This window comes from Puntigrus tetrazona, chromosome 4, assembly GCF_018831695.1.
Source record: "Puntigrus tetrazona isolate hp1 chromosome 4, ASM1883169v1, whole genome shotgun sequence".
Lineage (NCBI taxonomy): Eukaryota > Metazoa > Chordata > Actinopteri > Cypriniformes > Cyprinidae > Puntigrus > Puntigrus tetrazona.
Window position 1 is genome coordinate 27663259 of NC_056702.1, and position 16767 is coordinate 27680025.

The window sequence follows — 16767 nt, forward strand, 5'->3', positions numbered from 1 at the left end:
TTTGTATTGTGTTTTGAGGCATACATACGGCCGGCATGCAAATAGACGGCGGCTGTGTAAGAGAAATCTAGAGTTGTTTTGTATTTTGTCTGTGTTGGCGAGAAGGAATGATATTGTATACAAGGGTTGCACCACAGTGGCAATGTGTCCTAGCCACGGTATTAGCTGCTTGTTACAGCAAGAGGGGGTGTTGATATAATTGTAAGCTGGTATTGATTGGGGCGCCTTGTTATTGATGAGAGAGAATTTAATTCAACCAACGCATTTGTCAACATGACATTGCCATTTAACGATGAACTCTTTCACTATCGCTGTCTGGTTCACCCACCCAGACACACAGAGGAGGAAGTTTCTTTTTATGTGTGCATTGGGTAATGATTATTTCCATTGATCGCCAGGTTCTTTACTTTTTTCTTTTTTTCTCATCACAACAGGAACTTAAATAGTGATAACGATGCCGGCATCGATATTAACGCCTATCAAAATTTGTGCATAATTCGAAATAATTTTAATTCAGTTTTCACTTCATACATCGTAGCAGCTGCAGCGTCTCACACGCAGCGAAACATTAGCAACAGTTTTAGTGCGTTTGATTTCCCCCTTTTTTTTTTAAATGATGGCACGTCAATCGCGATGCCTATTGGATGCTGTAGTGGACTACATGAGCTGACCATTGAATGTAACCAAATGGAAATGTCATATTTGGAAAGCGTGTTTCAGTCTGCACACCTTTCTTCTTTCTCCGCGCTATAGACGCGCAAAACACACTATATTCTACAAGAAATAATTGCTTTTGTCTGGAAGGAGTTTGGATGGGGGGGTTCGCAACGCGTGCCCTTTCAGGAGAGGGGGATTCGTGAAGGACAACTTGTCGCTTCTTTTTTTTTTTTTTTTTTTCCGTTTCCCCCCCTCTCTCTCGTTGGACACGCGGATGTCATCTGTCAAATGGAGGGGGTGCTTGGGGACAATAAAGCTCAAGGAACCATTGTGAGCGCGTTGTGGTGCGGGGAAATATGATTTTGTTAAACTAATAAAATATGCGCGTGTACGTTGTGTTAATCAAATAGCTATCAAGGGTTTTGTGTGTGTGTGTGTGTGATTATTTTTGTTATGATACGCTGACCAATAATTGATCTGTATCACCTCGGATATAGCAGAATAGATAGACATAGATATAGAGAGAGACAGGGAGATTGGGGTGAGGGTGGTGGTGGGGGGGATCAGGAGCCGAGCTTTCGATTTTTCCCGTATTGACTGCGATGTTTAGCGTATAGATTTTTCTATTTAAAAAATCTATGTCGGCAATAATCTGGAGTGTAAGTGCGCGGCATAGATTGTAGCTTTATTACTGACAGCATTCAGTGTGTCGGAAAGAGGGAACCAAACGCAGAATGGGAGAGAGGGAGAGACAGCCCAGACCAGCAATAGACCAAATGAAACTTTTGTGAGGTATAGCGGTAATCGGGTTCCGTTTGTTGCTCGTTCACAGTATAATCCGCCCCGTTAAATAATCACTGTAACACATCAATGGCTTCTCCGCGGACCGCTCGTGTCTTTTCAACAGGCGTATATATATATACCTGCATGCAGATGAGGAAATAATCACCTGATGTAAGCTACTCGCTGAATGCGTGTAAGCCTATCGATCAGCGGCCCACCGCGATCATCAGAGTCATCATAATGAAGAGTAATCAAGCGATCGATACGCAGGATAGCTTGCCTTATATGGGATTAGTAAAAAAAGGGAAGGGAGAGGGGGAGGTATGGATGGAGGGAGAGAAAGGGGGCCGGGGGGAGTATAGCGGCTGCTCCTCTCGTTTCAGTGTTGCTTTCGTACCGGGAGGCGGACAGAGCTCGCAAGCTACCGGGGTTCCCAGATAACGGGACTATCGTAACGGACACACGCGCGCACACAGACGGATGGTGGTGGGACAGAGCCAAAGAGCCGAATTTCGCTCAACGGGTACCGTGTTGTTTTCTTTTCGTTCAGTTTTAACATCTCGCGCACACGCGGCGTCGCTCCTTAATTTATTTATCGATTGATTGCGTTTTAATTACCGGCTCGCGAGTGGAAGCGAAAGGGGGAGCGCGTCGAGCCGCCGCGCAGCCTTGTTACGTACGCGATCATTTAAATATAGCAAGCGATCCTGTTATGTTTTCAACGCAAAATTAAAATGCTGCTTGAAATGCGTGCAATGTGCGCGAGATAAACCACACCGTAGGAGAGCTAGAAACCAAATAATCCCTGTTAAACCTTCGCAAACCGATTTAAAGCCAGCAACCGCGACTTGATTGTAATGTAACCAAGTAGTTTTTGTACTAAAGCGAACGCGCTTTTGACCCGGGATTTGTTTAAAAAGCGAAACCAAAGTGGAACCGGATCGCGGCGCGCGCAAGGCCATTGTGACGTTTACCGGCCGCTCACCTGGTCTCGCGCGGGATACGCAAAACCCAGGAAACGTAATGACAGTTAAGACAACAAGTGAGTTTTGAATTTTAAAAAGTCACCGTTTCAGCCAACGGTCCGCTCGAACGCGTGTTTCTCAACCGTCCTGTTAGTTTCGAATTGTTGACGATTTAACTGATTTAACGGAAAGGCAAACGTTGAGTGACCACAAAAAAACAAACAAACAAACAAAAAAAAAACACTTTTAATATATGTTTCGACGATATTGAAAGATCCCGACTATCCGTCTGTGTGTCAGTCCGAGATAGAGCATCCCTGAGGAAGAAGTAATGACTGAGAGGCACAATACCAAAAATGTAAAGATAGCTTAAGAAATTTACATTTGAAACCAAATAGAAACTACCAAAAAAGAAAAAAAGAAACGACCTCAAAACGCAGTCTACTTGACAAAATAAGCAACCAAAGAAAAAGAAACTCAAGACAAACGCCAAATACAAGAGAGCATAGAAGAAAAGCCCAGACGACGACGGATCATGTTTGTTCCCTTGCCGGTGCCGTTGGTGTTTCAGAGAACCGCTCCTGATTTCAGCGCCTGGCGACTCAAGTCTCCGCTGCCTCTGCGCTCCGGTAACTCCGGTAAGAGATACCTTTTACCTCCTTCTGGTTAACGTCGGTAACGGCTTTTCTTTTCCCCCCCTCACACTGAAAAGAAAATCTAAACATGGAGCCGAAACACCTGTTCAGCCCCAGACAACCGTCTGAATAAAATCCATATATTTTTTTGTATTTCTCACAAAATACGTTCAGATCCTTCTAGTTCCGTTTGTGTAGGCTGTGTATGTATTTTATTAAAAAAAAAGTGCCACGTTGAGTGTGCATTAATGAAGGCTGGTTGAGTTGAAAAGACGTCTGCCCGTAATTGCCCTTGTTTGAATGGTTTGTCTCGGCCTCTTTTGGCTTCTTTCATCCTTCTGTCCTCCCCGTATCTGCTTCTCCATCTGCCGTCTGACTCTCTTCTCACGACCGGTTCAGGGAATATTCATGGTAATTTATCGATTCCGCCGAGATCGATACACGCAGACAGCGGGGAAAAAAGACGGAGCGAGTGTGTGAATTTAACGACAAGTTAGAGAATGATGAGACCGAATGTCACTTTATTTGTTGATGCTTTTGTCGATTTTAAGTGCTTTTACTTTAGGCATAAATAACGCAATGATCTTAATTTAATTTCAAATTACAGTCATCAATGACTGACTGTAGTTTAGCGAAGAAAATACTGCTGAAGCTTTGAACTTTTTGATAGACTTTGCACACGTCAGGCCTGCGAATAAACAACATATGTGCGGTTGTTTATATTTTGTCGAGCTGCTTGCAAATCAATTCCTTTTCGCAAAATTATTATAATAATTAACCTGTTCGCACGAAAGGCGTAACGTGACTGTGTAATGCGAAGCGTTAACCAAACATGTTAGTTTTCCTTGTGCTTTTCCTAAATATAAAGAGTGCTGGTTCTGAAGTACTGCATTAGTGAGGGGGCGGGGGCGCGCAATGTGTGCGCGCAGCGTCTGGCGTTCAACGAAGCGGAAATTTTCCAACCAGCAGATGGATTAAACGTATGCGCCACTTATAGATCATGTGTCACCTTAAACACATGTCATACACCAGCACACAATGACTAAAATGTAAATAAGGGCATGAAAAAACTTGGCGTTGACACCGCTGCCTTTAACTCTTTTTCACGTAAGAGCTAAATACTAAAAAAGTGGACATGCCATAGACCTTACTGAAAATGGACGCCATGTTTATTTATTTATTTGAATGAAAACGAGGCTGAGGGACACGCGGGCACGAGTAGGCTCCTGAGGTTATGACAATTTAATTGAAGTTTAATTTTCGTATCACTGGTTTTCCAGAGTTGTGGGGGTATTTTTTCTTTGTTGCATCTGCAGAGGCAATTAAACGGACCTCACAGCTTCTTCATTCACAAAAAAAGTAAATACGGCGTCTTGCCTGAGTAAGGTTTATACCTCAAGAAATAAGAGCAGTAGTCTTTAATTACTTACTGGCGCCTAAACGAGCAAAGAGCCAGACATTAAGCTTTCATTAGCTGCACCACATAATGGGCCCACGTGGTGATGCGCTTTCTTGAAATGCAGGTAGTGTTAAAATTGGATTGGCCTGCTTGTTTGGTTGGGATTTGTCTTTTAGGTCAGAAGTCTAGTGAGCTGGTGGATATTGAAGGAGGAATAGAGAGAGGGGGGTTCTGTATCATTCCCGAAAATGACAGAGACATTGACACTTCAGTTTACATATAAAAACAATGTTAATAATAAATAAACGGCAAGCCTAAAAATGATAGCGAACAATTAATTGTGCAGCAAGTTCATTTTGAACAGGTACTTACGGTGTTTTTATTGATGGATGCATTATTGATCGCGTGTGTACTTGTGTTCAGCGTTTGCTGAAACTGGTGTGTTTGTTTTGTCTGTTCCGTGTCGTAATTAGCCGATTGGTAACATTATCACATGATGTGTCGCATTCTATATTTTTCTAATATTTAAACACATTTTTGGCTACATGGGAAAAAAAGATAAGCTGAATGTATTTGGTGTTCGGCTACCACTTGGTTTTAAAACTTTAACCTTTTCGGCTTTTAAAATTATACCAAAGGTTAAACCTTTCACTTCTTTGATAATATAAGACTTAAAATGGACACCAGGCGCCACAGCTGACATTAAATGCTGCAGAGGTCAAAGTGACAAGCGAAGCAGCCAGTGAGGATCTTTATGTTGGGTGTGGGAAACTACATTTATGTTCAGCCTTATTTACAGATGATAGACACTATCGAGGATGTTAGATCAAAGTTTTTACTAGGTTTTTTTCTAGCAGAAGACTATGAAGATATCTGACAGTTTTTACTCTGTGTTTACTGTAGAATCGTGGCGTCATGGAGATTGGGATAGTCTGTACACTATATTTCTAATGTAGCTTTGAGTGCCTAGGCTGCTGGGAAGCATGTTCTAGCAAATCCTGCACTGTTATTGATGCATCAGTGTTTTATTTCAGTAAACTGCAAAAGTTATTATTGCAAACATTATCTTTATGGCTAATTTGACAGTCTGGCTGTAATTTTTTATATTTCACACACGTTGTGTAACACAGGCTTTGGTTAAATGCAGCTAATAAAATTAACGCCCTCAATAGTGTCCATCTGTAAGAAACGCTGAAAATAAATGTACCTTCCCTCACTAAGCATTGATATTCAAACTGGCTGTACGAGATGTACAGTTCAGCCCAAAAGACCGAGATAACATAAAAAATATATTGTTTTTTTATTAAATTAAACTTTTAGATAAAAAGGTTTAGAATTTCATAAATAATTCAAAGTTGGGGAAAATATTCTGTGCTATTTTGTTCAAAATATAAGAAATACGTGATGTTGGCCATGGTGACTGGAGTCCACCAATCATTAAGATAAAGTTGTCATAAAAAAATAAATAATAGTACTCAAATTTTGCTAATACTATACTTTGTAGCACAAAATGAGAACCATTTTCACTAGTTGTCTCAAACTTGTGAACTTGTGTTCTCTTTTTAGCTCTAGTGAGTGAATGCTTATAGAGATGTATAACAGGTCCACTGTTATTTTTAGGCCTTATTTACCTGGTGCTGCGGTTTGGAACCACATTTTACTGTTGTTTTGTTGTACAGTCTCTAAACCCATTTCATGGTCACTTTTATAGAATTATAGTCTTATACAGTAAATATATCCACAGCCTAATCACTGCAGCAAAACCACAAAATAGTTTTATGCTGCTGTGTAAATTCCAAGTAGCTGATTGGAATATAGAAGTGCACTTGAGGTTAAAGGTCAAATGCGATCAGGTCAGTCTATGTCCGTCTGCGTGGGCGGGCTGTGTTTACACTGATACAAATTTACAGTTTGATGCGCCGCAAAGTGTTTTAACCTCAAACAGGTATTGATTAAGGAAGATCAGCCCTGCCGTCCGCAGCCAGAGAGCGCGAGTGTGTGTGTATATAGATCGGATTTGAGCGGGAACGTCGGCGAGTCCCAGTGCTAACGTGATTGCGAATGACAAAATGTCCACCCGGGTTTGTTAGGGACATAATGGGGAATCAATAGACACAACAGAGATGTCAATACAACATGCTTTATTGCATTAAACCACCTCTCCCTTCCCCATCCCGACACCTAGGCTTACCCTCCACACACACACATGCACGCCAGCACACACACATCTACCGGTTTGTGTTTTTTTTTTTTTTTTTTTTTGATGTTGCACTTACAGGAAACTGAAATCATTTGAAGTACTGCACTCATTGCACTAAGTATCTCTGAACACATACACACACATGCATTAAGCCAAACGCACTCACACGCGCACGAGAGTTCCCTGCTGAGAGCCTACCTTTCCGATCGGAGCCATCTCTGTCCCTCCATCCATCTCTCTCTCCCTCCTGAGTATCCATGGAGACATTCATAGGCCATTAAGCAGATGGTAATAAAGGGATGTAGGTAAACACTCTCTCCCCTGCGCCGGCCCTCACCTCTGCGATGGAGACCACCATCAAGACCACTGCCGAATAAATGGACCTCATTCGGACTCCAATACCCCATATCTGACAGGGCCAAGTGTTTTTTTTCATGCTCTGCTATGTGTGTTTGCGTTACCTGGTGTGTAGGTGAGGACGTATGCGTAATGATTGCTGGAGGGACAGTGTGTTGGCCGATTTCTGATAGCTCTTAACACACTGAGCGCTATTACGGCCACGTGTGAAATGGGATCCGGTGGTCATATTGTACAGATGGAGCAAGACATCGCAATCTCTCTCTTTCTCTCGATGGACCTTTATCAGACTCATAAACCAAATTACACGGTACGGCCATGTTAATACACTCTCGCTGGTCAACTGTGACCTGTGCTTTTATGTTTCCATGCCTCTCTTGTTGGAAAACCCAGTTTCATACCAGTTAAAAAAATTGTTCACGTTAAAATTTCTTACACTTATATCGCAACTTAATTTTTTCATGGAAGTTTTGAAGAGTGTTGATGCTGCCTTTTCCACACAATGATAGTGGATGGTGACTGCTCCAAATAGTGCCATAAAAGCTTCAAAAAAAGTTTCATGTTCAGGAATAACAGCTGGAATAAAATAGAATGGTCCACATTCTTTGTCCACATTTTGCTTAAAACAATACATTTTGTGTTACATTTAAGGTTCTTTATTGGCCTTGTTGGTACTACCTTTAAGATCCCTGAAAACTATTAAATTCCACAAAACATTCTTCCGAATCAAAAAAGGTTGTCCAGAATATTAAAATATTCTACAGGCTAAAAAAAAAGATTGTTTTAAGAAAAGTTTTTTAGAGAACTGAAAATGGTTGCAACGCTACATGATATTGGAACCTTTATTTTTAAGAGTGATGGGTGAACTATTTTAAAGCCTGAATCAGCTTTGTGTATGACTACTTTGTCTGAACTCTTTCCATAATTCAATGCAAACTTCGTGAGGTCACACTAAAAATGCATTTGTTTTCCATCTGAACACAGATTTTAAATTTTTTGAACAATTAAAAACAATGGTATAAAACATAAGAAAAATGTACTGCAGTATTCACATTATGTATGTATAGTGGGACATGCTTGCAATGCATTGGCCATGCATTCGCATTCATGCTCTTGCATAAAGTATGTTTTTAGCCAAAGGTGGTCAAGCTGGTTTTGATGCTGGACTAGAGTGGTCTACCAGCACAAATAAGCATGATCACTGATATAGTGGTTAGAAATAACTAGCTTAGATGAGCTCTTATGCTAGTTGTATATATGGTATGTATACAAGTATCAAATACATTTGCCTTATATCCAGATTATAAATATTTTCTTTCTTTCTCTGGAAGTTGCGTGTGAATAGCCGTAGGGCTCGTCATTGAGGTCAGGGTCTCACCGCCTCTTAATTAATCTCAGGAATTAGATTTCACCACAACACACATACACACACACACTCACACATTTAGCCATTTGAAACCACAAACATTTACACTTGTACGCAATTCTTATTATGGCATCCACAATATGAGCCATCTTGCTTTCTCTTCCCACCTCACTGTCATTCCCACTTTTCGAACCCTTATCAAAGGAAATCCCGCTCTTTTGAAGGAAAAGAGTCAGGGTTCACACATTTTATTACGGGGAGAAAGAGACCGTAGCCTTCTGGTCAGCTGAGCGCCATGTAGAACAGAAATTGTTGGCTGTCGAGTGGAAGAAAGAATAAATGTGTTAGATGAAGACCGAGGGCCGATGGAGTGTAAAGAGGAGCGTAAAACAACCAGGTACGCATTCATATTGATTTTTAATTTCAACTTGCTTGAATTAATATTCGCTTTTAAACTTTTATCGATCAGGTCTCACCGCGCGGGTGCGGTTATGCATGTCTTTCACAAGTATCTACATTGGACCAGCTGCCCGTGATGAGGCCATTTAAGTAATAACTTGGACTCGTAACAACCAAAGCTCTTTTGATTGAATTTGTCCCCCTCCCCTGCATTTCATATCAGCTCCTGGATTGAGAGTGTCCCGATTTTGGGCGGGTTTTTCACCACCCAGTTTAATTTGATGGACAAGCTGTATGAAAATGAGCGCGTGCATGTAACTGCGTGTGTTTTTGGACCTCAGGGACGTGCTGCCCTTCCCCATGGCTGTGTAGTGGTTACAGTTGGGTTCGAAGGGAGAAATTTAATATCCCTCCACAATGTATACACAATGAAGGGGGTATTGCAACAATGGTGCGGAATAAGCGGGAGAGAAAGAGAGAGAGAGCGAGGCAGGCGTGAGCGGCGGCTTTTAATAAATCTGAGTGCTTTTGCGCTTCAATCTTCTCAAAGTAACCGCATCTTTACCCTACACCCCCCTCCTCCGAACACACACATTCACACACAATGCGAACATGTACTCTTTCACACTTTTGACAGTAGATGTGGACAAATGAATTTAAAGAAAGACATTCAAGCCCACATGTTCACTGAAAGACCGGCAAAGAACTCTTTTGAATTTCAAAGTTCATCTATAGCAAACATCTGGACAACGTGTTTGCTTAAAACATTTGAAATTTCAACACATGCAAGCGCGTCCAAAGGAATGTTAAGAGCCGGCCACTCACTGCACGTACACATTGTTAGGTCAAGGTGCTTGTTTATATTTTTACACAAGGACAAGTGCCCAAGTTGAACATTTCATTTTCTTGTTTTTTTGTTGGGCGTCCACTTATTTTTTTTCATTCTTTTCTTTCATGGTCTTTTCATTCTTTTGATCCAGAAATGAAATCAATCTGCCACCTTACAACCATCTTTCTTTATATTTCTCCATTTAACTCTGTATTTTTCGTTCTGCTTTTCTGCTGTTGCTTTTTGTATTCACTAAATACAATACGGAACTCTGGTCTTCCGACTGTACTTTCAACTACTTTCAGTTCTTCCACCCCTGAACCTATATTGTGCAATGTGATTTTAGGATTATTCGATCGATGGAAAGTTCAAAAGAACAGCATTTGTTTTGAATTAGGAATCTTTTGAAGCATTACAAATGACTTTCCTCTCACTTTTAATCAATTTTAAGTGTGTACTTAAAGAATAAAGAAATTATTTCTCTAAAATGTAAATCTCACTCCAAACTTTTGAATGATAGAGTGCATAGACTAACATTTACAAAATGGTGCAGATGGAATCTACCTACTTCAAAAAGAATTGCTAACTCTGTTGCAGAATCTAATGCTGTGGACTGTAGGCCAGTGATTTAATGATAGATAGATGGATAGACTTTACCTTTTGCCACTTTTTGTTTTATTAATTTGATCCAAATCATACTTTATTAGGCTTAAAGAAATGGTGAAATGGTTTGATAGTACTGACAATGGCACAAGTATAGACAGCAATGTTTCCAATCTCCTAATGCACTTCTGTGTTTACTCATGATGACACTTCTGATTTGTGTATGTATGAATAATATGTATTTGTTAAGAATAACTAGGTCAGGTGACCCACCCCATCATTTCTGCTCCTCCCTACATCTATCCATCTTCCCCTGTTCCATATGCAGGATGAATATGGTGAGTATACGTGCCGGTCAGCTGCATAATTTTATAAAGAAATCCCGCTCTGATTACCCAGGAGGGTAACCACGGGAACGTTGCAGTTGGTGCGGGGTGTGGTTTACCTGACAGGCCGCCTGGCTAATCCCGCAGATAAGATAAATAGCTAGCGTAGCTCCGACCGTAAGTGGACTTGACCTCCGCCGGCACGGCAGCGGTGCATGTTTTAAGATAATGAGGGAGTTGTGACATGCACTCATGCGCGTGCACCGCATCTATATTTAGAAGGAGATTTGTTATCGTTTTCTTTGAGTCGTAACGTACGGGCAACAAAGGAAATCTCCAGTCACATTAGCGTATTCAAAAGAGCCCGCGCGCATACGTGAACTTGTAGAGCGGTTCTTGAAAGGGAGGCTCTTGTCGAGGCGGCTGTGTATTCAAATTTCTCTTTTTAGAGACCTTGAAAGGAATCCGAATGTCTCAACTGGTTCAAACGCCCTCAAAAGGATGCACCGCGAGTGTGAAAGACGCTCTTTTCTGCGTGTGGCTAAAGAGACACCCCCCCATTGGAGTGTGTTCACCAGTTGTCCATTCAGCCGTGCACTCTGACCCCTCTCGCCTCCCTTTGTCTGCCCGTCAGGGGCAGTGGGGGTTGACAAGTTGACCCCTGACCCTCGCCTCAGCCCTACCCCTCCTACCGCCCCTCTCTCGTGCCCCCTTCCATTCACATGCAGCCACTCATCATCCCCCCTCTTCTCTTTTTCATCTCGTCCCGTCTTTTTAAAAGCACCGTTTTCTTATTGACTCTCCCGCCGTCTCAAGTTCAAGGCCTCATGGGCCGCTTGCATTGAGGCGGGAACCTCCGCCTAGTGTTTTAATGCATCATGCGCTTGGATTGCAAACAACATTATGATGTGCATCAAAAGTGGCTACAAAATTGCAGCATTGTGTACCGTGTTTAATGGCATGTGTAGTTCCATGAGGAACATTCAAAGGTTCCAAAAAGGTATTCATTAATTTTTCCATTTCTCAAAGTTCTTTTAAGAGAACATTTTAAGATTTTTTTTAAGAATGTGGATTTTAAAAAAACATTTTAAAAAAGGTTACATTCCATAAAACTAAGATTTGTTTTTTTTTTTTAAGAACTGTTTTTTGAAAGTTCAGTGAAATTGTGAAACGTTGTTTGTGATAGATCTTTAAGATTGGCTCCAAATTTAGATCCAAGTAAGTGGATGCTTAGAATATGATGAAAGTTCATAATGATTAATAATGATGAATAAAAATTCATATTCATGATGTCTTGTGCTGTTTTGGTGAAGTATCCATTATAAATGTTTGTGTGAGGTTCCTGTAGATTTTCTTTGCATATGCACTGATGTGTTTTGCGAGTGTTTGACCACAAATTTAACTGTTAATTATGAATGAATTAGCACTTGCAAGATTAATCAAAACACATAATGACAACAGCAAACCAGTATTATAACACATACTAAAAGTGCCTCCAAAGTTTGGAGATATTAGAAAATGTATAATTGCAATGAATCTTTATGATTGCCTCCCAAAATTTTACCTCCAAAATCCAAGCAAATCAATTGTTTGAATATAATGACTTATTTACTTATTTATCCAGAGTTTATTAAAGTTCTCAATGATGAACAAATGTGCAGTTATTGGGGTGCGTGTAATGTTTATCCCATTTTTTGGTAACATCCATTAAAAGTGTTTCTGTGATGTTCTGAAAAAACTGTTCTATTAATTTCGGAAGAGTTTGGCTCCTCTCATGTGATTAATCAAAGCACACAAGTATAACCACAAACCTGAATGAGCCAATATTTTGTGCTTCTAAAATGTGGAGATATTGCACATCTCATTGCAATGTCGTTTGCAATAGATCTTCGAGCCATTTGAATGTATCTCTGATATCCAAGCAAAGCAACTGTAGTTGGTTTGAATATAATAGTCTGTGTTGTTTAATTCAACCAGAGCTGTTGCAAGTTCTCAGGGATGAGAAACGCATGATGTTTTATGCGTATTTAAACATATCCATTTGTGTGACGTTCCGGGAGAATTTCTTGACATGCGTATTGACGCATTTCAAAAGTGTTTGACCTCAATTTCAAATCCTCGTTATGTGTCTGGCAGCTCTTGCAAGATTAATCAAAACACGCAAGAATAACAGCAAACCCCGAATGAACCACAAAACACTTGGCTGTTAGTAAATACCACAATACACCTCAAATGACCTTTCGCATGTCACGGAAGCAGCCTGTGGAAACATGCGAAAGGAACACACCTATGTGTCATTATTAGCATTCACTGGTTTTCCCTCTGTGTGGTTCAATGCAGTATAAGAAGGAGATGAATTGGAGACACACGTGAATGACTGAGGATTGAGATCGGGACGAAACCAATAAGACAAAATTTGTCGTATTTCACACGGATGAGCTCTTAACGTAGTATCAGAAGTCGCTGAGCTGTAAAAAAGACAGAAAACTCAAGGACATGTTTTTTTTTTTCAGTGTAAATCACAGAAATGTGCAGTCTTCAGAGTTTTTGGTATACTCCATTAAATCTTATTAAAATATTTACAGAACATTGTTAAAATTTGCTTGACGACCACAGACTATCTGAACGCTCTGCCGTGGATGATGATAATAGTTTATTGTATAGTAGTAAAAGGAAATGAAACATTGTGTACTGCAATCTGTAGATGCAGTTTTTAAGACCCCACTTTTAACACACACACACAGATACGCCATCACATACACACACACACACCAACTGCGCTTTCGGCCCTAAAAGCCCCTTTTTACTCCCTCAATTTTGTCCATTTCTCGTCCATCCTCTCGGCTTTTATATTAGAAGGCGGTGAGGAACCACATACAGAAAATAACACAAAAAGATGTGCTTGTCAGAATTATGAGCCTCGCCGCGTGTGTCTTACCTTGAAGATTTTTCTACACTCCTTTATTTAGCCTATCCTTTGGAAATTACACAGATGACAATTAGCTGTAAATGCTGGTAAATTGACGTATGTGGTCACTTACTGTATGGCTATGCCACCGTAGAAATTGTGTGTGCCATTTTTTTACTACTGAAATTATTAAAACATTCGTCACTCTGACGGAGTGCTGGGAGATTGTTCCATCTATCTTTGTTGTGCTTTAATGTTATTTCAGCGACAAACATTTGGTGACGTCCATATGGTCATTAGCAGGAAGTCCATGTTTAAATAATGCTGAATTCTAGAGTATTTTCAGTCTAATTATTGTTTAAAAATGTCACATGAATACAGCCAACGCTAATAAGTTGTCAAGTTGTCATACAGAGTATGTTATTGAATTATAGCTACCTGTTATTTTTCAGGCTAATGAAATGATTTAATAGCAGAAACTAAAAGTTTGGGGTCAGTAAATTTTTCTTTTACTCTCTTGTGGTCACCAAGATCAGAAATACAGTAAAATATAAGGCAATCTTGTTAAATATTATTGCAGTTTGGCTGCAGTTTTTTTTATATATATTGTAAAATATAGTTTATCCCTGTGATGCAAAGTTGAATTTTCAGATTTTTTGTCACATGACCCTTCATAACTATAATTTGCTGATTTGGCAGTTAAGAACATTTCCTTTTATTCTAAATATTGAAAATAGCTGTGCAGCTTAATATTTTTTTATTTTTTTAATTATGGATTATTTGGCAAACAGAAAGTTCAAATGCATGAAATTTATTTAAAATAGAAATATTTCAAATTTAGAAAAACACATTACACATTATCATGTTACAAATGCCTTTACAATCACTTTTTATCCATGTAATGCATTTTCACCCCCAAAAAAAGAAATCCAAACTTTTGAACTTTGTTGTTTAACTGGATATTAAAAATATTAATATCATTTATTTATTTGACTTTTTATTCCTATGTTATTCCTTTTTTTAACTCTTAATTAACTAATTAATTGATTTGCATCATTAAATACTAAATGTGCCAGGTGATCATATTATTCATGCATTTAATTAATTTAACAGACGCTTGTGTAGAGTCACACGCATGGTATTGATGAGCGTCCAGAGAGGTCGTTGCGTGTTTCCATCCATATCGTTCCTGCAATGAGAAGGCTAGTTAACAGGAAGGGGGAGGTGAGCGTCCAGGGTTCGGAAATGAGAAATGACCCAACGCCACACCACCAACCCCTCCACCTCTCCCCTCCACGACTGTCCCATCCCCCTCTCCTTTATCCTTCCCCCAGGAAAGAACGCAGCAGAGGGATGGGTCAGGAGAAGAAGGGGTGGAAAAAAGGTGGATGGGGGGTATAACAGAGAGAGAGAGAGAGAGAGGGAGAGAGAGACAGAAAGCATTAAAATTCATGGCCTTTTTTATTTTCCCCACTGAAAATCAATACCGTCTACTATGGATGAGGTGAACAGTGGACAACAGTGGTTGTGGGCAGGGGCGAATGGGAGGGGGGATGGGGGTAGATAGATGGATGATGGTGGGGGTTGGATGGATAGGTTGTTGTTCATTAAGTGTAAGCTGCAGTGGTGGGGACCTTCAGTAAGGGCTATTGTCCAACACCAGTGACATAAGGAAAAGCGGACGATGGGCCACTGCAGGACCAGGCCAGGTACAAACGGAACACATGATTAGAAATTGCTCTATTGGATTGATGAGACCACAGTATTAGGATAATGGGCATTACCTACACGGAAGGGCTAGAGAAAATCTACATTCTAAAACACTAAGAAGCTAAGAAAAGAGCAACATAAAAGAAATGTTTTGACACAAAAATGAAAAAGTCATCTTTTACTCACCATCATGTCATTTGAAACCTATTTGCATGACTTATTTCTGAGGAGAACAAAGAATTTTTTTTCCCTCCACACAGTGGAACATTCTTTTGAAATATTTTCATTATGTAGTTGGTTGTAAAGGTTTGGAATAACATGAGGGTAGTAAATGATGACAGAATTATAATTTTAAGGTTTTGCGATTTGAAGGTAAAAAGTACACATTTGGGACAGTGTGAAGTCTTTTGTGCAGACAAAATCAGTGTGCAAACCTCAAAATGAATTTCAATCACGAGTATTGACACGTTTGTGTTCATCTGATGCTTGGAATCTAATTTTAATCACTTTTTTTAGAATGACTTTGAATGATCCAACTCATCTGAATCATTCTTCAGTCTTCTAATTAACTTTGAATCTCTGCAAACCTCAAAATGTACATAATTCACTCAATAATTTACTCGGTATAATTAATCAAGTTTGTGGCAATGTGAAGCTCAAATTCAAATTCGAATCACTGCAAAGCTTTGAATCGATTCCTAAATAATGCAAGAATCAAAATAAATAAGCATGCAAGATTTTAATCATAAAAAATAAGTAAAACAAAATGTGAATCACTTTAACTTTCTAACTGACTTTGACTTTCACTGCAAACCTCGAAACAAAGTTGAATCACTCTTAATTTAGCTGAATTTAAAGCAAATTTGTGGCAATGTGAAGCTCAAATTCAAATTTGAATTGAATTTAAATCGTTTTAGCCAGAAAGCTGAATCGGAATCAGTTAAAACTACAAAATGTGTCTGAATCACTCTAATCTTGTTCATTACAACAAAGTTAGATCACACTGAACTCCTTTAATGAAAACACATTTGTGACATTACTATCAAAAGCTTTGAATGTCTGTCTAATTTTAATTATTGCGAGTGTAAAACTGATTTTTAATTACTGCAACCTCAAAACAAATGTGAGTCACTACAAGATCCAAAACGAATCTGAATCCCTTCAACCTTCTAATTGAGTCTGGATCACTGCAAACCTCTAAACGAATTCACATCACTCTAAACTCTTTCATTTCAAACTAATTTGTGACCACGTGAAGCTCCAAATCAAATCCGAATCACTGTAAAGGGCCAAACGAATTTGAATCAAGTTCCTAAAAAATCTGAATCACTTCATCCTTTCAATTGACACTGAATCAAAAATTCTGTTTGTTACTGTGAAATGCACTTAGATGTTTGAAGCACAAGATGCTCTTTGAATCATTCTCAAATCAAGCTGATCGTCAGGTTTTGTTCGTGTGGCTCTACTGTCATTAAAGCTAAGAGATACATTCATGTAAATATGAAACTTTCCACTCAAAAAGTTATGCTGGTAATACATGGTTTACAACGAAATATAAGTGTTAGAAAAATGCAAAGCAGAAGACCAAAACCCTGTTCTATATTTATATATAATGTCCTCGTATGCAGAC

At 39.5% G+C, this 16767-nt stretch overlaps 1 protein-coding gene across 5 annotated transcripts in view; it reads left to right on the top strand.

Annotated features, from left to right (window-relative positions):
• Positions 1-1846: 1846 nt before the first annotated feature.
• LOC122342440 (POU domain, class 2, transcription factor 2) overlaps positions 1847-16767 on the top strand; it is a 46302-nt gene continuing 31381 nt past the window's right edge. For all 5 annotated transcript variants that reach the window (XM_043236227.1, XM_043236229.1, XM_043236228.1 and 2 more), the window contains exon 1: positions 1847-3043. In XM_043236227.1, the coding sequence (XP_043092162.1) occupies positions 2941-3043 (103 nt within the window). In that variant the 5' untranslated portion in view covers positions 1847-2940. The remainder of the gene's footprint in view (positions 3044-16767) is intronic.